At 46.7% G+C, this 26,117-nt stretch overlaps 2 protein-coding genes across 4 annotated transcripts; one reads left to right on the forward strand and one right to left on the reverse strand.

Annotated features, from left to right (window-relative positions):
- Positions 1–12,503: 12,503 nt before the first annotated feature.
- Positions 12,504–16,458, reverse strand: LOC119951306 (gastrula zinc finger protein XlCGF26.1-like). 2 transcript variants are annotated; one of them, XM_038774394.1, is made up of 2 exons: positions 16,352–16,458; positions 12,504–14,822 (listed from the first exon to the last, which is right to left on the reverse strand). In XM_038774394.1, the coding sequence occupies exon 2, from the start codon at positions 14,473–14,475 to the stop codon at positions 13,327–13,329; it is 1,149 nt and encodes a 382-aa protein (XP_038630322.1). In that variant the 5' UTR covers positions 14,476–14,822; positions 16,352–16,458; the 3' UTR covers positions 12,504–13,326. The 2 variants fall into 2 exon arrangements, with proteins under 2 accessions (XP_038630322.1, XP_038630321.1); XM_038774393.1 differs by lacking the exon at positions 16,352–16,458 and adding an exon at positions 15,693–16,202.
- On the forward strand, positions 16,292–19,292 carry LOC119951310 (gastrula zinc finger protein XlCGF7.1-like). Of its 2 annotated transcripts, none has more exons than XM_038774398.1 (2): positions 16,292–16,429; positions 17,150–19,292. In XM_038774398.1, the coding sequence occupies exon 2, from the start codon at positions 17,520–17,522 to the stop codon at positions 18,510–18,512; it is 993 nt and encodes a 330-aa protein (XP_038630326.1). In that variant the 5' UTR covers positions 16,292–16,429; positions 17,150–17,519; the 3' UTR covers positions 18,513–19,292. The 2 variants fall into 2 exon arrangements, with proteins under 2 accessions (XP_038630326.1, XP_038630328.1); XM_038774400.1 differs by having other exon boundaries at positions 16,409–16,542.
- Positions 19,293–26,117: the final 6,825 nt, after the last annotated feature.

The raw sequence follows: 26,117 nt of genomic DNA on the forward strand, positions 1-26,117 counted from the left end.
CATCTTGAACAAATCAGGATGTCTCAGCTGAGAATTAGAAGCCAATGAGAGTAAATGAGGGATTAGACCATAGAAAAGGATTCTCTTAAAAGTAGGAGCTCGTGGGCGTGGTTTTGTTCCTGAATTTCTGCCTTCCTAAATTTTTGAATTATCTATTTGTTTGTGATTTCTTCATGCTTTTATGCTTAATGTTTTTTGTTTAACCATGTCTTTGACCCTTGTACGTATTGTTTGATATTTCATTTCTAAATTTTGATTCAGTTCTTTTCAAGTGCATGCAAGTGAATAATTATCAATAAAGTTGTACTTTGGGCACCTCCAATCAACCGGACTATCAACTCTTATTAGAAGATAAAATAAGAGATCCCATAGAGTGGTTGGGGAGAAATTGTTCCAACTGGCAAGAACCAGAGCATGGACAGATTTAAGATAATCTGCAAACATTTTTATCATACAATTCCTACAGTGCAGAAGGAAGCCATTTGGCCCATCGAGTCTGCACCAACCCTCCGAAAGAGCACTCTACCTAGGCCCAATCCCCCACCTTATCCCACCTAACTTGCGTAAGGGTGGCACAGTAACACAGTGGTTAGCACAGTTGCTTCACAACACCTGGGTCCCAGGTTCAATTCCCGGCTTGGGTCACCGTTTGTACGGAGCCTCCACATTCTCCCACATGCTGCACATGCTGCGTGGGTTTTCTCCGGTTGCTCCGGTTTCCTCCCACAAGTCCCGAAAGCATGCTGTTAGGTGAATTGGACATTCTGAATTCTCCCTCTCTGTACCCGAACAGGCGCCGGAATGTGGTGTCTAGGGGATTTTCACAGTAACTTCATTGCAGTGTTAATGTAAGCCCACTTGTGACAATAATAAAGATTATTATTATTATGTTTCAACACTAAGAGGCAAATTAGCATGGCCAATCCACCTGCACATTTTTGGAATGTGGAAGGGATCCGGAGCACCCGGACAAAACTCGCACAGACACAGGGAGAACATACAAACTCCACACAGTCACCGAAGGCCAGAATTGAACCCAGGTCCCTGATGCTGTGAGACAACAGTGCTAACCACTGTGCCCTTGTGCAACATGTCTCTGCTGATAGTAAACTTGGACCTTTTAAGTTTAAATTAATTAGTAATTTCTCTGTTTAATTTACGCCATGATGTGGAGATGCCGGCGTTGGACTGGGCTGGGCTCAGTAAGAAGCCTGAAAATATCAGGTTAAAGTCCAACAGGTTTGTTTCAAACACTAGCTTTCGCAGCGCAGCTCCTTCCTCAGGCGAATGAAGAGATGGGTTCCACAACTACATATATAGACAAAGTCAATGATGCAAGATAATACTTTGAATGTGAGTCTTTGCAGGAATAAAGTCTTCAGAGGTCCAGACGGAGCGACTGGAGAGAGGGATATTCACAGGTTAAAGAGGTGTGAATTGTCTCAAGCTCGGATAGTTGGTAGGATTTTACAACCCCCGGCCAGATGATGTGGGGTGAATATAATGAGACATGAATCCAAGGTCCCGGTTGAGGCCGTACTCATGTGCGGAACTTGGCTATCAGTTTTTGCTTGGCGATTCTGTGTTGTCGCGCGTCCTGAAGGCCGCCTTAGAGAACGCTTACCCGAAGATCAGAAGCTGAATGCCCTTGACTGCTGAAGTGTTCCCCGACTGGAACGGAACATTCCTGTCTGCCGATTTTTGCGCGATGTCTGTTCATCCATTGTCACAGCATCTACGTGGTCTCGCCAATGCAGAACCTCATGATGCTCCACTTCTCTAGCTTCCACCTGAAACACATTAAAGAAGCCATCCCCTATGGACAAGCCCTCCGTATACACAGGATCTGCTCAGACGAGGAGGAATGTAACAGACATCCTTCAGGATGCACAACAACGCAGAATCGCCGAGCAGAAACGTATAGCCAGGTTCCGCAAGCATGAGTACGCCCTCAACCGGGACCTGGGATTCATGTCTCATTACATTCACCCCCCACCATCTGGCCAGGGTTTGCAAAGTCCTACCAACTGTCCTGGCTTGAGACAATTCACACCTCTTTAACCTGTGATTATCACTCTCTCCAGTCGCTCCGCCTGGACCTGTAAAGACTTAATTACCTGCAAAGACTCGCATTCGCTCGCATTCAAAGTTTCAAGTCTTCTTATTTTATGCCAGACCACATCTATGTTTACATTAGTTATACTCTGGCCTGTGTTTTATAGCCCCACCACAGCATGTCTTAAACCAACCATATAAATCCACCCAAGAAAGAAACACCCTTTCCCCAGCAATAAGAACTAGCCCCCCCCCCCCTCTCCTAGCAGCTGATGGTGACTAGTTCTTTAAAGTAAGAAATTAATAGCTGCCACCTCGGGTAGGACCCCTCAATCAACCCCCTGGCAGTGTACTTGACCTTCTCCAGATGTAAAAATTCCATGAAATCACCCAAGCAGACCGAGGCACTGGGCGGATTAGGAGATCTCCATCCCAGCACAACTCACCTCTGAGCTATCAATAAGACAAAGACGTGGACATCCACCTTCACCCCCGGCAAGTCCAATACCCCGAAAATGGCCACTGAAAGACAAGGCTCCAGATCAGTTAGGAATTGCTAACACGGTGCGCAAGAAGGAGACCTAAAAACGTACCAGCTGGGGACATGACCAGAACATAGAAGTGTGGCTAGCTGGCCCTCGGGAACTGCACTCCTGAAACCACTCATCCTGGCCTTAGTTTGGAGAGCTCTAAGGGGGCAGCACAGTGGTGCAGTGGGTTAGCACTGCTGCCTCACGGCACCATGTTTACGTGGGTTTTGCCCCCACAACCCAAAGATGTGCTGGGTAGGTGGATTGGCCACGCTAAATTGCCCCTTCATTGGAAAAAAAATTAATTGGATACTCTAAAATTTATGTATCAAAAAGGTGAGCCCTATGTACCACCTTGAGCTGAATTTGACTGAGTTCGTGCACAGGTTGTGGAGTTTATCCTGCAAAGGGCCTCATGCCAAATATCCTCATCTAAAGGGGCAGCAGGGTAGCATGGTGGTTAGCATAAATGCTTCACAGCTCCAGGGTCCCAGGTTCGATTCCCGGCTGGGTCACTGTCTGTGTGGAGTCTGCACGTCCTCCCCCTGTGTGCGTGGGTTTCCTCCGGGTGCTCCGGTTTCCTCCCACAGTCCAAAGATGTGCGGGTTAGGTGGATTGGCCATGATAAATTGCCCGTAGTGTCCTAATAAAAGTAAGGTTAAGGGGGGGGGTTGTTGGGTTACGGGTATAGGGTGGATACGTGGGTTGAGTAGGGTGATCATGGCTCGGCACAACATTGAGGGCCGAAGGGCCTGTTCTGTGCTGTACTGTTCTATGTTCTATGTTCTAAAGTAGGTCCAAGTTCCCCCTCCCATTTTTCTCGCACCCCATGCAGTGGGGCTAGCTCCCTAGACAGGATTTGCCCATAGATACCTGAAATGCCTCCCTACTTCCACACCCACCACGAGACCCTATTAGTGATAGGATTCTTTTCAACAAGGAGGGTTGCGGAGCCGAGGGAAATGTCGGAGAAGTCTTTCGGACAAAACCATGTATTTGGAGCTAATGGAACGAGTCCGTCCTGGAAAGTTGAAACTTCATCGAGAGCTCCACCAAACTACCAAACCATTCCTCCACAAACATCCCCAAACCTCTCAAGGCCCCTTCCCTCCCACACGTTGAACGTTGCATCTAGACTTGATGTTACTGATGGGGCTAGCAATGATATGGAGCCCAATTTATAATACTGCCTAAATTGCCTCCATATCCTGAGAATGGACACCACCACCAGGTTCGAAGAGCACCTCACGGGAGAGAAAGGGAGTGAGGCCATTGCCAAAGCCCTTAAACTAGAGCCTCCACAAGAGCTCACCTTCATCTGTCCCCATATAGAGCCCGGCTCCCCCATCCACTCCAGCACCTTATCAATGTTGGCCACCCATTAACCAAGGGCAACTTGGATAATGCTAGACTCCCTGACTGCCGCTCCCTCGGAAGGAAAGTCCTACGGATTCTTGGGGTCTTCCCCGCCCAAATGAAGGAGGCAAATAACTTCTTAATCCTATCAGAAAAAGATTTAGGAACCAAAATAGGAAGACACTGGAAAATAAATAAAAACCTTGGGAGGAGAGTCTGGATCCTGCCCGCCAAGGACTGTGGGAAGTTATTCCACTTCTCCAAGTTGGATCTCACTCTGCTCACCAGACCAGCATAATTTAATCTGTGCAGCGATGGACAATCATGGGCCTCCCGGATGCCCAGATAATGACAGCCATCTCTGGCAAGATGAAAAGATAATATCCCCAGATTGGCTCCCCTCTCCGGGGCCTAACTGGAAAATGGGAGAGTGGTACAGTGGTTAGCACTGCTGCCTTACATGTCTGGATTCTTTCGGCAGCACACTATTCGCTGGCGGCGGGATTCTATACTCCCACAGCTTGTCAATGGGATTTCCCATTGAAGCCGCCCCACGCAGCCAGCAAACCCGCAGGTGGGAGGGATACACTGCCGGCGGAAAAATTGAACCGCAATGGCCAGAGAATTCCGGCCCATGTCTCTGTTTATATTTCATAGGGATCTATCTTAGCTATTGTTACATTAGACTCTGCAATGGGTTATATTACACAAGATCATTTCTGTGAAAAACTGCATTAGACCACATCTCAGTTTTAACTTTACAATAGACCCTTACTCACTAATGCGACACTAAATCATGTTCCCAACTGTAAGTAGGTCTGGGTGGCTAGACTTTAATTTAACTGGCCCATTTTTATGTTGTATCCAGCAATAACTAACAAGGTCAAGGAAACCATAAGGATCTCAACCCAAAACTAAAGAGGTCATTTTATTTTCTGCATTAAGCACATGTATTAATCAAATTACTCTATCAAGGGAGTAACCAGCCATGAAACAGATGATTGTACAAATAATGAGCCTTGATTAAGTTATAAATAATGAATCAGTAATCATATTTGAAAGATTGCGGTTTCATTCAAAATTTGTTACGTTCAATTATTATGGGCGCGATTCTCCGCACTCCCGACGGTGCGGAGAATAGCGTGGCTCGTAAAATTTTACGGCCACGCTGTTCCGACGCCCTCCCGTTATTCTCCCCCCCCCCCCCACGCCCAACTCCCGATACGAATCGCTGCCGCCGTTTTTTTACGGCCGGCAGCGATTCTCAGCTGATGGATGGGCCGAGTTCCCAGCCCTTTACGGCTGTTTTTACGAATGGCAAACACACCTGGTCTGGCCGTTCGTAAAAACGGCCGTAAACTGTCGATTTTTAAAACCATGGCACCGATTGGCACGGCAGTACCACGGCCGTGCCAAGGGTGCCATGGGCCCGCGATCGGTGGGCACCGATCACGGGCAGCGGGCCCGATGCCCGTGCACTCTTTGTCCTTCCGCCGCCCCGCAGTATCCATTCGCGGGGCGGCTGAGGGGCATCCCGGCCCGCGCATGCGCGGGTTTCGCGCAAATGCGCGATGACGTCATCCGCGCATGCGCGGGTTGGAGTCTTCCAATCCGCGCATGCGCGGCTGACGTCATATGACGCGTCAGCCGGCGCTAACTCTGGCAAGCGGGCTTAACGAAATTCGTTAAGCCTGCGATGCCGGAGTTTACGGCGTCGGGATGCTAGCCCCGACCGGGGACCAGAATCAGTTCCCGGTCGGGAAGGGGGGGGGGCTGGCGTCAAACCCGCCCGGATTTGACGCCAGCCTTACGATTTCTCCCCATATGGGAGAATCGCGCCCATGTCTCAGGGTTTGCGTGTGAAGTTGCAATTTCAGACAAATTCTGAAATCCTATTAATGAAGGATCCCTGATAAAGATCCTGAGGAAATGCACACCATGATCCTTTTGTTTGGCCCAGTGGATAGAGAAATAGTTTAAAACCAAGAAATTTGAACTCCATTATATTTCCGTCTGATGCACGGAGGCCAGGTACTTGTGACAAAGGACTGGTCAGATTAACCCTAGCAGCAGCTAGAGGCAAGAGGTTCAAAAGTTAAGTTCATAAGTTCATAAGATACAGGAGCAGAATTAGGCCATTTGGCCCATTCCGTCTGCTCCGCTATTCAATCATGGCTGATCTCATCCTGACCTTACTTCCACCGACCGGCCAATTTTCCATAATCCTGAAACGTATAACCAATTAAAAATCTGTCTAACTCCTCCTTAAATTCATTCACTGTCCCGGCATCCAACGCACTCTGGGGTAGCAAATTCCGCAGATTCACAACCCTTTGGGAGAAATAGTTTCTCCTCAACTCCGTTTTAAGTTTGCTACCTCTTATCCTGAGAATATGACCTCTCGTTCTAGAATACCCTGCCAGAGGAGGCATCCACCCCACATCTACTTTATCCATACTTTTTATTATCTTGCACACTTCAACTTGACCTCCCCTAATTCGTCTAAACTCTAGTGAGTACAGGCCTAGATTGTTCAATCTCTCTTCATATGACAAACCCCTCATCGCTGAAATCAACCTCGTGAACCTCCTAAATTAACTTAAATCCTGACTCTGACATAGATGATGGGCACTCAACGGTAGCATTGTGGTTAGCACAATCGCTTCACAGCTCCAGGGTCCCAGGTTCAATTCCGGCTTGGGTCACTGTCTGTGCGGAGTCTGCACGTCCTCCCTGTGTGTGCGTGGGTTTCCTCCGGGTGCTCCGGTTTCCTCCCACAGTCCAAAGATGTGCAGGTTAGGTGGATTGGCCATGATAAATTGCCCTTAGAGTCCAAAATTGCCCTTAGTGTTGGGTGGGGTTACTGGGTTATGGGGATAGAGTGGAGTTGTTGACCTTGGGTAGGGTGCTCTTTCCAAGAGCCGGTGCAGACTCGATGGGCTGAATGGCCTCCTTCTGCACTGTAAATTCTATGAAAAGCCAGGGCTCCGTAATGTTTAGCTCTCGGCCGCGTGCTGAAGACGCTCATTTGAGCCAAGAATCACATGTCCACCTCTGCAAGTGGGGTTGCACCTCAGATGGAACCTTGAGGGGGTAGCCCTTCACTGGATGATCACCCACACAAAGTTGTAAGAATCATTGCCCTGTGTTGTTAAGCAAACCTTTTTTCCATTAATAAATTTATTATCCAAAGAATACTATCTTGCCTTAATTAAGTCTTGTCTGAACCAATGTATTTTTTCCACAGGATGTGGGTGTCACTGGCTGAGGCAGCATTGCCTATTCCTGATTGTCCGTGAGAAGGTGGTGATGAGCTGTTTTCCTGAACATCTGCAATCCATGTTACAATGAATGAAGAAAGTGTTATATATTACATTTCATATTTCTGGCAATAATGTTATTTAAAACTGTGGTTTAAAGTATATTCAGGCAGTGTGACTAGTAAAAATGTAATTAAAGAGTCATAAAAGGTGAGGAAATGATTGATTGTAACCATTTACCTGTTTACAGAGAGAAGGCTAATGGGATATTGATTCTGATTACTGGAGATTCCCTGGAGAGTTGATAAATTATGAGGGATTGTTTTTAGTCCCAGCTAAACAGGTGATGGGACATCTTAGTGGGATACAGATAATGTAATTAATGGGGGGAGCCAGGTCAGTCAGTATTTTGCAGTTTTGTCAAAGGCAGAGGTTAAGCAAAAGAGTCTGACAAGACAGAAGGATTTTCAGGAAGTTCCTGAAAAGGGTCTCTCTCTCTCCAAGTGACTGTACAGATATAAGTGGCATTTGAACTGTATTGGGTTGCTTAATTGGAATTAATGGCAGGTGTAGATTGTAAATTAAAGTTTTGCCTTTTATTTAAGAACTGTTTGATAATTGGAAAGCTATTTCATTGATCTTAATATGGTTAAATCTGTGTTTAGTTTCATCATAAAAGATACATGTTGGTCAGAGTCATCACTCCTTTCCTTGAAGTTCTACAAATTTCAAAATTATTGGAGGTTCTTGACCTATATCTCTGAGGCCTGGTCCGGTATCCGAAAGATGATTTGGAAGTACACCCACAGTGCTGTTAGGAAAGGAATTTACGAAGTCACTCACAGATTAGGGTGTCTGAGATCAGTTGTGTCACCGATATATGGGAAAGACAAAAATCTACATCGATCTGTTTAATTCAAAGCTGATTTTACATTGATCCAGAATACTACACTACGGCCTAGTTTTACGTGTTATTAACATCAGCAGAAAGAAACCTCAACTGTCAGAGCTGAAACATAGAACATTTACTGAACAGCAGGAGACCATTCAGTACATTGTGTTGTGCCATTTGGAAAAGAGCTGTCCAGTCTAATCCTACTTTCCAGCTCTTGATCGGTCGCTCCGTGTGTTCCAGCATCTCAATTGCCTTTTTTTTAAGGTGATGAGGGTTTCTGCCTCTCCTGCCCTTGCATGCAATGAGTTCCAGATCTCCACCACTCTCCGGGTGAAAGAATCATAGAATTCCTATAGTGCAGAAGGCGGCCATGCGGACCATCGAGTCTGCACTGATCCTTCAATACATCACCCGCCCTAATCCTGAAACCCGACCTAACCATTGGACATGAAGGGGCAATTTAATCACGGCAAACTCACCTATCCTGCACTATGGGAGGAAACCGGAGCATCCGGAGGAAAACCACACAGACAAGGGGAGGATGCGTAAACTCCACACAGGCAGTCACCTGAGGTCAGAATCAAACCCGGGTCCCTGGCTCTGTGAGGCAACAGTGCTAACCACTGTGCCACCATAGCATTACACCACTAACCCCACTATTCCTTCAATTACTTGAAATCTACTCCCTCTGGTTATAATCTCCCTAAGGGAATAGATCCTTCCTATCCACTATGTCCATGCCCCTCATAATTTTATACACCTCGGTCAGATGTCCCTTCAGCCTCCCCCACTTTACAGAAACAGCCTCAGTCTCTCCAATCTTTCATCATAGTTGAAATATACCGGGGTTGTTGTAGATCAATTGGCTGGGCAGCTGGTTTGTGATGCAGAGTGAGGTTAACAGCGTGGGTTCAATTCCCGTACCGGCTGAGGTTATTCATGACGGCCCCACCTTCTCAACCTTGCCCCTCGCCTGAGATGTGGTGATCCTCAGGTTAAATCCACCACCAGTCAGCTCTCCCCCTCAAAGGGGAAAGCAGCCTATGGTCATCTGGGACTATGGTGAATTTACTAAACAAAATACTCTGGCTGTGGTCTGACTGGCATTTTATTCAGCTCTTGCATAACCGCCTTCCTCTTGTAATAAAAACAGAAAATTCTGGAAAGTCATGGGTGTCATACTTCAGGAAGGATGTGATGTCATTGGCGAGAGTGAAGAAAAGACTCATGAGAATGGTTTCTGGGATGAGGAACTTCAATTATGAAGATAGATTGGAGAAGTTCAGACTGTTTTCCTCAGAAAGAAGAGGGCTCAGAGGAGATTTGATCCAGGTATTCAGCATCGATGATGGCTCTGGACAGAGTGGATAGGGAGAAAATGTTCACACTCAGGAAAGGGTTGATAATGAGAGGGCACAGATTTAATATAATTCGTAAAAGAAGCAAAAGTGATGTGAGGAATGGTTAAGGTCTGGATTTCACTGCCTGAGAGTGTGGTGGAGTGAGGTTCAATTGAAACATTCAAAGGGGAATCACTGTTATTTGAAAAGGAAGAATATGCAGGGTTACAGAAAGAAGGCAGGAGACTGGGATGAGAGGTGAGTTAATCATTCAGAAAGCTGGTGCAGACACGATGGGCAAAATGGCCTCTTTCTGTGCCAAATAAATTTGAAACACTCAGCTGGTCTGGCATCAGTTTTAGAGAGAGAAACAGAGTTAGCATCTCAAATCTTCACCATATATCAACAGGAAATGCTGGAACTACTCGCTGTTGTTATACTTTGTGCCTTGGTTTGTTCCGACATCCTGGGCCAGTGCGCAGTCAATTCCAGCCCCACTTGACCCAGAGTCACAACAAGAATTAACCAATAATTCTTCAAAAAATGCCCAAAGATTGTCCCTTGGTTATCCAATAATTACAGACACCAGGTTTGTGAGTTTAAACACAATTATTGTTTATTTATCACATGAACTACAATGAAATATGCAGCAAATACAACTGGTTAACTATGACCTAATTTCCCACTTTAACTTGCCCCCCCCCCCAACTCTTCAGACACGCACACATGACAGACAAACACAGAGGAGAAGAAAGGGGTAAAAAAAAACATACGTAAAAGGGAAAAAGAGTCTTTGTTTCAAATGGTGGTTTCCAGCACCTCTCACTCCTCTTCAAGCTTTGCTTTCAATTCGGGGGTTTTGTTACCGTAGATTCATTCAGATCTCTGTTGTTTCAGAAATACAACACTCACAACCTTTCTGGAGAGAGCGTCCCGGTTTTTGTTTGCAGCCTGTAATGGTTTTCCTGCTTCCAGGAGTCAAATTGAGCTCCTTGGGACTCTGAAACTCATTCTATTGGGGTAGGATCCAATCATCACCTGTTACCGGGCAGAGTACAGCATTTTGGCCAATTCATTGGCCACCAGCCAATCAATCAAACCAAGTCCCACCCCATCTCTCTCTGGTGCCAAAAAGTCGGAGGCCTCCTGTACAAACAAGTAGACTGTTCTCTCCTGTAATTTCTGAATTCCTCACTCTTCTCCTCTGCTTGACTTGGACACATCACCATTGATACATGCATCAGAAATGATAACGGCACAATAAAAGAAAGGGCAAATAAGGGAATAAACAAGATGGACCTTTACACCGTCAATCAGAAGAAGTATCCTGCAATCCTTCTTAACTACCTGATCTAGCTACCAGGGATCTGTGGACATACACTCCAATTTTCTTCTGTTCCTCTACACTTTGCACTGTCGTACGAGTAATATTCTTTTCCTTTGCTTACCCTCCCCAAATATATTTATTACCCCACACTATTCCAGATTCATCTCCATTTGTTAATTTTCGACCCACCTGATCAATCTACTGATATATTCCTGCAGTCTACAGCTTTCGTCCTCACTGTAAACCCCAACGTTGCAAATGTCTTAATCATGTTCCCTATGTTAAAGGTTTATATTGTTACAAAATGAGATATTAGGCAGTTTGGTCCAGAAATGGGATTGATGATGTAGCAGGCAAGTTAGGGGTTAAACAGACTTAGGGGAAATCAAACTGCTAGCACGGAGTCAAAGGGTTGAATTCATACGAGGGTTCAGTTACATTGTCCCAATTTGATTTAAACTCATTTGTGGGAATACACAGGTATTCAAGATCCATTGTCCAATGTGACACTCCTGTCTAACCAGCCATTAGCCCATTACAGAATTTGATGGCTTCTTTGTCTGTCAATGGGAGGTTGGTTACATACCAATAGCATGGCTCTGTTCCTTTGTACATCAAACAGCCAAGATTACAGCGGTGGGTTTACGTCTGGAGAACCAGGGGAGAACCTTTGTTTGAGGGGCTGGGCGGAGCTGAGAGAGAGAGAATCCTGTTTTGAACAGGTTACAGAGAGAAGGCTTTGGAAAGCGACGGAGAGAGGTCATAAAGTTTCCACCGACGCAGACTTTGGAAAAGGGTTCTGAAAGAACTTCCCCAATAGAAGAAACATTGCTTCACAAATACAAATATCACCCTTGCCTACTTGTGTAAGTGAAATGTTCATTTAAAGTGGTGTTTAATGGGAACTTGTGTGTTAAAGTTAACTACATATAATCTGATATTGTTAGTGTTGAAGTTTAAAAGTTTAAATACTGTTTTTATTTTGTATTAATACAAGTTTGTTTTATAAAATAACCAAGCTCTATTTCTTATGTTATCACTCCTGGAACTAATTGATCTTTCTGCACCGTCTGAAAACTTGAAAAAGTTGCGGCTCTGGTCCAATATTTAGCGACTGATGAGAGCTGACCACGTGTCCATAACAATATCTAAATTGTTGATATTTGCCACAAAATGCAATGGACCTGAGACTGAGCCAGCCCGAACCCCACTGGAAACAATCTTGCAGTCACAAAAACACCTCTTGACCATTGCCCTTTGCTTCCTGCTGCTACAGCTGATGACACTTCCTGTTCATGTGATTGTCCAGCATACGAGAAGCATCCTGGTGTTTCCACGTGGAACTGGATCAGCACTACATGGAATTAAGATGTCCTATCATGCCTTTATTTACAAGTTAACTGACTTAATCAAATTCAATTTCAGATTAAAATAAATAAAGACTCAACAGCGACCATTGCGCTGAAGTCACTTTACAATGAATCAACTGAAATGTTATACGTATTATCTACAGATGTCAGATTTTAATTTAACAAAATATTCAGGCTTCTTCAGGGATATTATCCCTTAGAATAGAATCTCGATGGTGCAGAATGAGGCCATTCAGCCCATTGTGTCTGCACCAACCCTACCCAGGTCTACTTCCCCCGCCCCCTCCCAGTAACCGCGGGGCTACTTTAAAAAATATAACCTGCACATCTTTGGACTCTGGGAGGAGACCGTGTGAGCACCCGGAGGAAATCCACGCAGACACGAGGAGAAATTGCAAACTCCACACAGTCACCCGAGGCTGGAATCGAACCCGGGTCCCTGGCACTGTGAGGCACAGTGCTAACCACTATGCCACCGTACCGCACCCCCCCGCCCCTTAGCATTATCTTCATTCTCTGGTTAGGAAAGTTGAGCAGGTTGTAATTGTGAGAAATTAGCAAACTGGCTACAGCTTTCAACCGATTGAGTGACATAGTTTTACTTTCTAATTGATTAATATGGTGACCAGACCAGAACTGTGCTCAGCAATCTTGTTGTTCTCTTAATTTGCGTTTTATCACTATAGACAGAAAATGCTGGATAAACTCAGCAGGTCTGACAACATCTTTGGAGAGAAACAGAGTTAACGTTTCGGATCTAAATGATCCGCTTCAGAAATGTTTTATAAAGCATTGTAAATAATTTGAGCATAATCTCCCATCTCTTATATTCTAAGGTTAGACCAGATATCTCCTTGACCACCTGATCTACCTTCAGGTATCTGTGGATATGCACTGCAAGGTCTCTCTGTTCCTCTATAATTCTCAGCATCATTGTTTATTGTCTATTGCCTTGTCTCTTTGCTTTCCCATCTCGTACTGCTCCAGATTGAATTCCATTTGCTATTATTGTGACCACCTGACCAGTCCTTTGGGATCATCCTGCAGTCCACGGTGTCCTTCCTTGTCAAACACACGCACAGTTGTTTTACCATCTGCAAACTTCTTGATCATGCTCCCACTTTTAAGTCTAAATTATTGATATATACTGGAAAACTGTGGAGCCCCACTGGAAACAGGCATCCATAAACCATTCAGTCCTCGATGTGATTAACAGTAACAATAACAGAAGAATCCAACCCTTGCTGTCGCATGTGAACTTGCTGGTGTCTGAGCAGGTTGTTGGACTGAGCGAATCCCTTCCCACAGGCAAAGCAGTTGAACGGCCTCTCCCCAGTGTGAACCCGCTGGTGTGCCAACAGCTTCTGTTTACTTTTAAATCTCTTCTCGCAGTCAGAACATTGAAAAGGTTTATGATCAGTGTGAACAAGTTGGTGTGTGGTCAGGTGGGATGACTGGGTAAATCTGTTGCCACACACGGAGCAAACGTACGGTCTCTCCCCAGTGTGAACTCGCTGGTGTATCAGAAGGTCAGATGAATCAATGAATTCCTGCCAACACACAGAGCAGGTGAACGGCCTCTCCCCAGTGTGAACCCGATGGTGTCTCAGAAGGTGGGCTAACCGAGTGAATCCCTTTCCACAGAGAGGGCAGGTGAACGGCCTCTCCCCTGTGTGAATGTGTTTGTGTTTCAGAAGATCCTTTTTGCTTTTAAATTTTTTCTCACACTGAGAACAATCAAAAGGCCTCTGATCCGTGTGAACAAATTGGTGTGCCAAAAGGTGAGATGAACAAGTGAACCCCTTCGAACACATGGAGCAGGTGAATGGCCTCTCCCCAGTGTGAGTACGTTCATGGTTCAGTAGATCCTTTTTACTTTTAAAGGTCTTCTCACAGTCAGAACATTTAAAAGGTCTCTGATCAGTGTGAACAAGTTGGTGTGTCAGGAGGTGGGAGGACTGAGTGAATCCCTTTCCACACACTTTGCATATGAATGGTCTCTCTCCAGTGTGAGTGCGTTGGTGTATCAGTAGATCTTTTCTGCTTTTGAAGCTCTTCTCACAGTCAGAACAATTAAATGGTCTCTGATCAGAGTGGACCTGATGATGAGTCCGGAGTGTTGATAAAGCATTAAATCCCATCCCACACTCAAGACAAGTAAACGGCCTCTCACCAGTATGAACATGCTGGTGTGTGTAGAGACTGGATGACTGAGTGAATCCCTTCCCACACACGGAGCAGGTGAACGGCCTCTCCCCAGTGTGAGTGCGTCGATGAGTTTCCAATTCAGATGGGTAACTGAATCCCTTCCCACAGTCCCCGCATTTCCATGGTTTTGCCATGATGCTGGTATCCTTGTGTCCCTCCAGATTGGATGATCAATTGAAGCCTCGTCCACACACAGAACACAAGTATGATGTATCCCTGATGGAAATGGAGCAATATCTTTTCAGGCTGTCTGACTGGTTGAGCCTTGTTCCAGTTAACCGACTGTGAAAAGTCAGGATGTCTGTGTTTCAATTCTTTCCCAGTCTCACTGATGTTTGAAATCTTTTCTCACAGATGGAACAGACGAACATTTCTCCTTCCACTTTCAAAGACCAATGATATTCAGGTCCTGATGAATCATGTGACTCAATCAGATCTTGGTGTGATGTCTCATTTCAGTCTGTAAATCCCGTCTTGTTTCCTGCAAAAGTTTAGAAAAATCATCAGTAAGTCCAAAGTAGAAACTCTGAACAGACAATTCTAGTTTCTCTGGAACATTTCTTCCTGTGGTTCCCCCAAAGCTGTAAATCCCCTTCCCCCACACTCCCTCCTCCCTGGGCTGAAATCCAAACTAGAATTTACAGTGCAGAAGGAGGACATTCGGCCCATCAAGTCTACACCTGCTCTTGGAAAGAGCACCCTACCCAAGGTCCACACCTCCACCCTATCCGCACAACCCAGTAACACCACCCAATACTAAGGGCAATTTTGGACACTAAGGGCAATTTATCATGGCCAATCCACCTAACCTGCACATCATTGGACTGTGGGAGGAAACCGGAGCACACTGAGGAAACCCACGCAGACACGGGGAGAACGTGCAGACCCCGCACAGACAGTGACCCAAGCCGGGAATCGAACCTGGGACCCTAGAGCTGTGAAGCAATTGTGCGAATCACAATGCTACCGTGCTGCCCTCCACTCCCAGTTTTCTCCCTCCCTCTCATCTGCCTGGGTTCAGTTCTCCAGCTCCTGTCTGCAGACTGACAATAAAATTAATGGGTCTTATTGGGGGTTTGGGCTTTGACAAGGAAACCTCCCAGGGTTTCCTTTTTTGCCAGAAATCAGAGTCCTCATTGATTTGGGTGCAAAGTGTCAGCTCTTATTTATTATCCCCCCTCCCCCATCCTGTGATGTGAACCACCCTCCAGTGTGTGAAGCAGGATGGTGCCCGTTAACCTGGGCCTGTTCCTGGAAGGGAGGGAGAAGCTAGCAGCTGCAAACCAGGGAGCTGACAATGATGGTGAAGGGTTTGCGGACCCACAAAATGTTTCCAAATCCTCCCACCCACCGCCTGACGCTGACTCCGCTTCTCCGGGACAAACAAGGGCCCAGGTCACCAATGACATTGCGCATGCGCCACACGCTTTGACACCACGCACGCGCACGGAAATCCATGTCCAGCTGCTGCACTGCGCATGCTCCGCATCACAGCGCCCGGGGAGTGACTGACGGAAGCTCCCGGCCAATAGGAAGGGGAGGCGGGACTGGAGGACCGAGCGGGAGCGTCTGCTCCTCCAACCAATCGGGCGGGGGTTGAGCTCGATCTCCCTCATTGGCTAAACGCAGTAAGACGTCTTGCACCAGGAAACCCAAGGAACAACTGGGCAGACAGGGAATATCACCATTAGAACAAACAGTGTCCCTAGTTCCAACAACGAATAAGTGATGATAAATTAATGGCGACTCCCAATGGCGGGGATTTCACCCAGGGTTCCCCGCGGCGCAGAATGTCCCCATCCGCCAAACAGGGCATCTCTGCACATGCGCGGTTCAGCGGTGCGCTTCGGGCATGCGCGGTGTGAGTGCTCGTTTGTTTGTCGCTAAGGGACCGGGAAGAGGAGCCGGAGGAAGGGAACCGGCGGCTGGGCGGAGGCGGTTCAGCAAACACCGGTATCGGCCGCAAACACCGGAAAACATTTGAAACTCCCGCATTTGCAGCTCCGGAACCTTTTCCCGGCAACAGGCCCAGGTTAACGGCCGCCATCTTCTTCCAGCGGAGAGAAGAGCGCTTCGGCGGCCATGTTGGTGAGAGTGGGCGGGGCTTCAGGGTCCCAGTGACCAGGAGAGAAAAAAAATGATTGCCTCAGTTGTCACTCTGCACACGGGTGCGAGAGTACTGAATCAAGCCAGAGTCGAGGGTGAGGAAAAAAACTGGGAGTGGAGGAAATAGGTGGGGGAGATTGTGCCGTGGGGTTGGATTTCCTCACGGATATGTGGATGGATTTCATCAAAAAGATGTGGATGAGGGCAGCACAGTGGCGGAGGTGGTAGCACTGCTGCCTCAGAAATCCCAGCCCTGGGTCACTATGTGTGGCCCAAAGATGTGCAGGGTAGGTGGATTGGCCACGCTGAATTGCCCCTTCATTTAAAAAAAAAATGAATTGGGTACTTTAAAGTTTAGGAAAAAACAGATGTGGGTGGTGAATGTGTGGTGCGAGCCTTGACAGCTACAGGGGATTTTTCCAATTAAGAGGAAATTTAGCGTTACTAATCCACCTACCCTGCATATCTTTGGGTCAAGGGGGTGAGACCCACGCAAACATGGAGACAATGTGCAAACTCCATACAGAAAGTGACCCGGAGCAAGGATCGAACCCGGTTCCTCGGTGCCGTGAGTCAGCAGTGCTAACCAGTGCGCCAACGTGCCGTTCCCGAGAGGAAGACATTTCCATAGAAACTAGAATTGTCCAATCTGAATGTCTATCCTGCACTTTTAATGCTAACTTTTGTAAATTCCCTTCACAGGGTCTAAGAAGAGAAGGTTTGCTCAAACCAAAATCAAGTCAAGATCTGGCAGCGTTGCTCAATTTTTCAGCGCCCGATTATCATCAGCCTTTGAATGGAGGAGGAAAAATGTTTGCCTGCTCCATTTCCAAGGAAGGATTTCTAACTTCAGTGTGACTGCAACTTTGTATGATTTTATTCTATTATAAAAGCACTGCCACACACATTGGAGTGCCAGTGTTCCAGTACACTGACTGTGGAAAAAGCTTTAATCAGTTACACATCCTGGAAAAAGTGCACCATTCACAGTGAAGAAAAACTGTACATTTGTTTTGTGTGGAGACGAGGGTTTAACTGATCTAAGTTGGCGAGACACAAGGACACCAGCACAATGGAGAAACCATGGAAATGTGGGGACTGTGGTAAAGGATTCAGTTATCCATCCCAGCTGGAAATACATCAGCGCAGTCACATTCGGGCCAGCACTGTGGAAAAACCTTGGAAATGTGAGGACTGTGGTAAAGGATTCTATTACCCATCCCTGTTGGAAATCCACCGACGCAGTCACACTGGAGAGAAGCCATTCACCTGCTCTGTGTGTGGGAAGGGATTTACTCAGTCAACCTGCCTCATGTCACACCAGAAAATTCACACTGAGGAGAGGCCGTTCAGGTGCATTTCCTGTGGAAAGCGGTTCAGGCAGTCATCCCATCTGACTGCACACCAGCAAACCCACTCTGAAGACAAGCCATTCAGCTGCACTTCCTGTGGAAAGGGATTCCGGCAGTCATCCAGCCTCATTGAGCACCAGCGAGTCCACACTGGAGAGAGGCCATTCACCTGCTCTGTGTGTGGGAAAGGATTTGCTTGGTCATCCGGCCTTAGGTCACACCAGCAAGCTCACATTGAGGAGAAGCCATTCAGCTGCACTTCCTGTGGAAAGAGATTCACGCGTTCATCCAGCCTCATTGAGCACCAGCGAGTTCACTCTGGGGAGAGGCCATTCACCTGCTCTGTGTGCGGGAAGGGATTCACTGGGTCATCCAGCTTCCAGAAGCACCAGCGAATTCACACAGAGGAGAAGCCATTCAGCTGCACTTTTTGTGGCAAGGGGTTCAGGCAGACTTCTGACCTCAATGTACACCAGCGAGTTCACACTGGAGAGAGACCATTCACCTGCTCCGTGTGCGGGAAGAGATTCACAAAGTCTTTCACACTGCTGACACACCAACGCACCCACACTGGAGAGAGACCGTTCACCTGTTCTGGATGTGGGAAGGGATTCACTCAGTCATCTAACCTCATGGCCCATCAGCGGGTGCATAAGTGTCTGCAGCGGTTAGATTCTGTTGTTATTGCTGCTGGTAATCACACCCAGGATTGATCGAAACTACTTGGTTTGTTTCTGCTGATGTTTAACTCCAGCCAGTGAAAGTGTTGACTATCTAGTTCATTGTTCATATGTTGATTATAGCTTATATTTCAGGAAATTAAAGTTATGAATTGAAAATGCAAGAAAACCTAATTTAAAACATGTACTGATGTAAATGTAATTCAAAGAAGTTTGGAGTTTGTTTCATTTGAATGATTGGGCTAAGTTGACTTCAGAATTTAACAGCTTGTAAGATAGGTAAACTGCAGTCATTTCCTCTGCAGTTATTACAGGAAAAAGATACGTTATTGGCAGGGTTTCCCAGAATTAAGGAAGTAAATTAGTTAATTTGCATTTCTACCTGAAACAGGCCATTGGTTTCACGCCACCTTGGAGATGTTGGAGCTTAGGGAGAATCTTCGGTTTCAATTTAACTGGGTGTTAGCTGATGGTTTTAGTGGTTGTAGCTTGGACTTGCGGTGTGCAGTTTGCAGCTCGGTGAGAGAAGGTAGCCAAGTAAATGACATTATTAGACCTGCACTGTAAGCAGAGGAAATGCTAACTTCATAATTCACAGCTTGGAATGCAAGTACGAGCAAATCTTCATGTCAGTTTTGAATTCATGAGGGAAATGAACGTGAAAGATTTCCTAGATTGCAGCTAGTGGAAGAATCTAAATGGTAGAACTCTTGTGAATACTGACAGGCAGAGAGATCTGGGCGTGCATGTCCACTGATCACTGAAAGTGGCAACGCATATGGATCAGGTGGTCAAGAAGGCATATGGCATGCTGGTCTTCATCGGTCGGGGCATTGAATATTGAAATTGGCAAGACATGTTGCAGCTGTACAGGACCTTCAGCCTCATTTGGAATATTGTGTACAATTCTGGTCGCCACACCACCAGAAGCACGTGGATGCTTTGGAGAGGGTACAGAAGCGGTTTACTGGGATGTTGCCTGGTATGGAGGGCATTAGCAATGAGAAGAGGTTAGATAAACTCGATCTATTCTCACTGGAACGATGGAGGTTGAGAGGCGACCTGATAGAGGTTTACAAGATTGAGTGGCATGGACAGAGTGGATAGTCAGATGCTCTTTCCTAGTATTGGAGAGTCAAGTACTGGAGGACGTAGGTTTAAAGTGCGCGGGGAAAAGTTCAGAACAGATATAGAACATAGAACGATACAGCGCAGTACAGGCCCTTCGGCCCTCGATGTTGCACCGACATAGAAAAAATCTGAAGGCCATCTAACCTACACTATGCCCTTATCATCCATATGCTTATCCAATAAATTTTTTAATGCCCTCAATGTTGGCGAGTTCACTACTGTTGCAGGTAGGGCATTCCACGGCCTCACCACTCTCTGCGTAAAAGAGGCAAGTGTTTTACACAGAGGGTAGTAAATATCTGGAACGCGCTGCCTGAGGAGGTGGAGGGAGCAGGTACAAAGAACAATGCAGCACGGGAACAGTCCCTTCGGCCCTCCAAGCCTGCGCCGATCACGTGTCCTATCTAGACTAACCGCCTGTATCCTCTATAGCCCGTCTAGGTACGATAGCGGCATTTAAGGGACATCTAAACAAATATATGAATAGGGTGGGAATGGAAGGATACAGACTCCGTAAGTGCAGATGGTTTTAGTTTCGGCAGGTTTGGAGGGCCGAAGGGCCTGTTCCTGTGCTGTATTGTTCTTTGCTCCTCACAGAGCCTTGTGGCAAATAAATTAATCAATAGAATTAGCTGGGAAGCATCGAGAACGCAACCAGAACAAAGGATTGAGGCAACCACAGTCAAGAGATATTAAATAAAACATCTTGCTCCAGTGAATAGAATCAATAGAGACCCTATAGTGCTGAAGTGAGTCATTCGGCCCATCTGGTCTGCACTGACCCTCCGAAAGAGCACTCTACCTCTGCCCTATCCATGTAATCCACCCCCCCCCCCCATTGATCATGGCTAATCCACCTAACCTTCACACTTTTGGACTGGGAGGAAACCGGAGCACCTGGAGGAAACGCACGCAGAAACAGGGAGAAGGTACAAACTCCACACAGACCGTCACCCAAGGCCGGAATCAAACCCAGGTCCCTGGTGCTGTGAGGCAGCAGTGCTAGCCACTGGTGTCACCATGCTGCTGGAACTGAGCAGAATTAAAGTAAATTCTAGATGACTATGGCAAACTTATTGGTAGCTCCTGAAGGCTTACATAACTTGAAGATTAATTTGTCTTATAAGGATAATTCTCGGGGGAAGCAAGGACTAAAGCTGAGTGCATAACATATATAGTTATAATCTGTAGTGTTAAGTTAATACTGCTTGTTTTGTGTACTTCTTTTAAATACAATAAAGTTTGTATTTTTTGTTGGAAAATGCAATCTTGTGGCATAGTTCTGTTGATTTAGAGTCATAGAGTTTAATTACTGGAATTAGGAGCAATTCAGCCCCTCAAACCCCTCTGCCACTCAGTCAGATCATGGCTGATCTCTCCCCGGTATCAAATCCACCTCCCTACCCCTTTAACCCATTTTTAAAATCAGAAATCTTTGAATGTTTACACCCTATCAATGGGATTTTAATATTGTGGGTGTATTGTTTATTTTCATGCTGCAGTGAACTATTTTAGAAGTTCTAGAAGAGAATTGTCGGAAACAGGATTTACCCCCTCAGCATTCATAGATCTCACTAATACATCTGATTCTGTCAAAGGGCAGAAGTTTACAAGATTCTGGGGAAATCCGACTGTCCACCAATGCCCCTCATCTGAGATCCTGCTCGGTCCTCCAGTCCCACTCCCTCGCCTTCCTATTTGTCCGGAACTGCCATCAATCACTCATAGAATCCCTACAGTGCAGAAGGAAACCATTCAGCCCATTGAGTCTGGACCAACCTTCCAAACGAGCACCCTACCTAGGCCTAATCCCCTGCCCGATCCCCGAAGCCCATCTAACCTTTGGACACTAAGGGACAGTTTAGCATGGCCAATCCACCTAACCTGCACATCTTTGGACTGTGGGAGGAAACCGGAGCACCCGGAAGAAACCCTCGCAGACACGGGGAGAACGTGCAGACTCCGCACAGTCACCCAATGCCAAGATTGAAGCCGAGTCCCTGGCACAGTGAGGCAGTAGTGCTAACCATTCCCCGGGAATTGTGAGATGTCAGTGTCCTGGGGGAGGGGCAGGTTTATAAATCGATTGCAGCCACAGAGCCGAATGGGAAACACACCAAGCTCATTGGTCCCAGAGCTTTCCTGCACCAACTGATGTTATTGATGAAGACCCTCCCTTCTCAACCTTCTCCCTTGCCTGAGGTGTGGTGGTCCTCTGGTTAAATCACCACCAGTCAGCACCTCCTCATAAAGAGGAAAGCAGCCCATGGTCATCTGGGAGTATGGCGACTTTACGTATTGTATGTTGGCGAGAAATAAGAGGCCAAATCTCTTTTTTTGGGGGGGGACACCAGATGTAACTGTGGGGGTGGGAAGGGAAGACATTACATGTGATTCTCAAGAGTCTGATGAGTTGGCAAAGAATGGAACCAGGAGAGAGCAGCCCCATCCAGCTGGAGAGGTGTTGGAGCAGAATGATGTGGTCGAGCTTGTCAAAGGCTACAAACAGGTCGAGGATGAGAAGCGAGATGATCGTCATTATTTTTGGTGCTAGTTGAATGCATGTAGTTGGGAGGTGAAAATTATTTTTAAAGTGTCTTGACTGCGGGAACCCAGTCATTGTTTCACATAATGAATTAACCATTGTATTCCAGTGTATTCAGCACTAGGAATGTATCAACTAATCAATTACAGCAAGACTCTGGGCCGAGCTGTGTAACAGTGTAACATGGAAAACGTGAGAAACGTATCCAGTAATTTTCCTAACTCTGTGCATGCAGACGCTGAGCTAGTTTTGATAGGCACTAGTCAATATTAAGTAATGTCCAATGTTTGATTAATAAATCATCCTCTAAGTAGCAAACATTAATTTGAACAAACCAGGAGGTTTCAGCTGAGAATTAGAACCCAATGAGAGTAAATGAGGGGTTAAACCAGGGCTAAGAATTACCTTAAAAGTAGGACCTCGTGGTCGAGGTTTTTGTTACTGAATTCTTGAATCATCTATCTTTGTTTGTGTTAAAGTGATTTCTTTATGTTTTATGATTTTTGCCATGTTTTTGACCCTTTTATATATTGTTTGATTTTGTTCCCCTAAGTTTTGATTCAGTTTTTATCCACGTGTATTTAAGTGAATAATCAGTAATAAAATCATATTTTTGACACCTCCAATCAACTGGATGATCGACTCTTATTAGAAGGTAAAGTACGAGTCCCAACTTTGAGAAGAGCTGTTCCAATGTTGTGACAGGAAGAATTGGAGCAATTCAAACATGAAATGAAATGAAATGAAAATCGCTTGTTACGAGTAGGCTTCAATGAAGTTACTGTGAAAAGCCCCTACTCGCCACATTCCGGCGCCTGTCCGGGGAGGCTGGTTCGGACATGGAGTTCCAGGTAAAATTGGCAGGGATTTGGAACATGACAACACGTTCAAGGAGTTTGGCGAGGAAAGGGAGGCTGGAAATGAGGCAGTAATGTGTAAGGATGGTGTGGTCAAGGGCTTGTTTTTTTGAGGTGGAGGTGATGGTGGCCGATATGAAGGATAGAGAGACAGTACTTCAGAGAGAGTGAGAGAGATGTGAACAATGTCAGTGAACATGGAGATGTTGGGTGATCAGCAGGTAGTGGGTGTCGAAAGACCCAGAGTAATGATCCATGTTCAAATCCCACCACGGCTGTTGGTGGAATTTGTATTGGAAAAAAAATCTGGAATTAAAAGTCCAATGATGACCGAGGTACGGTGCCAAAGAGGCCCGGCCAACCACGCCCACATGTTCTGGTCTTGCCCCAGACTTGTGGAGTACTGGACAGCCTTCTTCGAGGCTATGTCCAAAGTGGTGGGGGTGAGGGTGGAGCCATGCCCGATAGTGGCGGTCTTCGGGGTTTGAGACCCGCCAGATCTATTCCTGGGGAGGAGGGCGGACGCCCTTGCCTTTGCCTCCCTGATCACCCGCCGTAGAATCCTGTTTGGCTGGCGGTCAGCAGCACCGCCCAGAGCTGCAGACTGGCTGTCCGACCTCTCGGAATCTCTCCAAATGGAGAAAATCAAATTCGCCATCCGAGGGTCAGACGACGGCTTCCACAGAACGTGGGAGCCATTCATGCAACTGTTCCGGGACCTGTTTGTGGCCAACGAACAAGAGGAAGAATAGTCGGGTGGCCAAGAATCAGGGGAAAATGGACGGGAATCGAGGGAAGGTAGCCGGGGGGAGGGGGGGCTACGGGTTCGTTATGGGGGTTTGTCCTCATGGTTTTATGCTTATTTCTTTTTCTTGTTGATTTATTGTTTTTGTATTGGAGGGGAGGGGTTACTGTTTTTCTCTGTTGTGATAAAATTTGTTGTTGAAGACTTGAATAAAAATTATTCCAAAAAAAAGGAAGGACAAAGCCGCAAGCGACAGTCTGATGGCAAGCTAAGGCCCAAAACCAAATTGTAAATAAATGCCTATAAACATGTGCCTCGGCCATATTGGGGAATGTAAAATATGTATGCCGGTTAAAGGGGATGGCCACAGTTGTTATTATGAAGATGCTTACCTGTAAATATACATGTTAATTTTTGCGTGTTTTTTTTTCTAATAATTTGTAATTTGTTGGATATAAAATGTGAAAACTCAATAAAAAACATTTACAAAAAAAAATAAATGATGACCTAGGAAACCATTGTCAACTGTTGTAAAAACCCACCAGGTTCACAAGTGCCCTTTAGGGAAGGAAATCTCCCACCCCTACCCAGTCTGGCCTACATGTGATTCCAGATCCACAGCAATGTGTTTGACTCTTAACAGCACCTCCCCCCCAGGGCAAATAGGGATGGGCAATAAATGCAGCTCCAGCCAGCAACACCCACGCCCCAGGAACAAATAAAACAAATAGAGATGAGTGAGCAGAAGGTGAGTTTTGTGGATAAGGGGAGCCTTGAAAGAGCATGAGAGATGGGAGAGAAACTGGTTCAGGGCTCAGACAAGGAGGAACCACAAGAGGCAGTCTGGCCCGGTGAGCCAGTGGGAGGGAGCGGGAGCAGCAGATCAGATTGTGTCAATCTCGGTGACAAATCAGCTCCATGAGCTCTGCACACCTATTGTTGGGCATTCATACAAAGAGGTGAATTTGAAGCTGGAGGTGGCCAATCGGCCCCTCAAGCCTGCTCCACCATTCAGTAAGAACACAGCTGATCTGACTGTAACCTCAACTCCGTGTTCCCACATATCCCAATAACCTTTCACCCCCTCACTTCCTGTTACAATCCTTGGCCAACCCGTGGGATGTGGGGTGACATGCATTTAGGGACCAATGATGTTTTCTTTGTCGTAGATAAAGGATGAGATTCAAGACGCTTACCAAGTGAATAAAGCTGTAAGACTTCAGGGATTTTGAATTTTAAAAAAAAACTATAGACAAGGTCAGAAGGATAATAACATTGACAAAGGGCTGGATTCTCTGCACCCCGACGCGGAAATCGCAGCCGGCGCAGGGGCGGAGAATCCATTTTCCCGCAAGGAATCAGGACCGCCGCCGGATCCCCGATTCGGGGAGTACGCCGCACCGTCTGGGACCTATCGGGGGCCATTTTCAGAGGCCCGCTCTGCCATTCTCCGGCCAAAGTCCCAACGGCGTGGAACTAACCTGCTCCAGGTCGGGCGGGATACTCGCGTGGCGGCTGCGTACTCAGTCCGCGGCTGCCCTGGTCGTGGGCGGGCCGATCGGAGGGAGGGGGGCCTTATAGACGACCGGTAAATGCTTCTGTGGGCGTTGAGGACTGGCCGCGCGACTGATCGGAGGGTTTATATTTTGGGTCCAGCTCCGCGGTCCGAGTCCGCCATGGAGGACAGTGCGGCCGCTGGAGGCAGCCGCCATGCAAATGCCTCCGACCCGGAAGTGTGGGGGTCCGTATCTGCAGCAAAAGCTGCGAGATCCACGACAGGTCCCTGCTAGCCCCTGCAGGGCTGAGAATTTGTGGTCCTTTCATGCCAGGTTTTCTGGTGTGAAACTCCACCTGTTTTGCCGCCGGCTTGAGGGAACATACTTCCAATAATGGAGAATCCAGCCCAGTATGTATCTTAGAGTCTGACGTTCAGGTATGTGTGAATTAACAGAGAAACAGTGCTCAAACACATCACACTACAGAGTAAATGACAAATGCAACCAAGACCGAGTCCATAGATTTCGCAACAAATCGCCCCGATGTCAGTCCCAGTGTGAGTCAACCAATCTCACAGAAACTTTGGGCTGGGTTCTTGTAGTCCGGCGCCAAAATCAGGATCGGGCAGAGAATGGATTCAGATCCGGAATCGGGGCAGGAGACGGATTGATGCCGGCCCGCGATACTCCACCCCTTCCAAACTGGCGTCATCGGGACACGCGGCGTGCGCAGTCGCTAGGCCATTGGCGCATCTTCGGCCAGCCCCGATTCCAGTAGGCCGAGTTCCCAAAGCTGAGGTCCACGTGTGGTCCCAGTGGTCGGGAACCCACGTGCCAGCTGCGGACTGTCCAGTGCTGCCACAC

Source organism: Scyliorhinus canicula, chromosome 17 (assembly GCF_902713615.1).
Source record: "Scyliorhinus canicula chromosome 17, sScyCan1.1, whole genome shotgun sequence".
NCBI classification, from domain to species: Eukaryota; Metazoa; Chordata; class Chondrichthyes; order Carcharhiniformes; family Scyliorhinidae; genus Scyliorhinus; species Scyliorhinus canicula.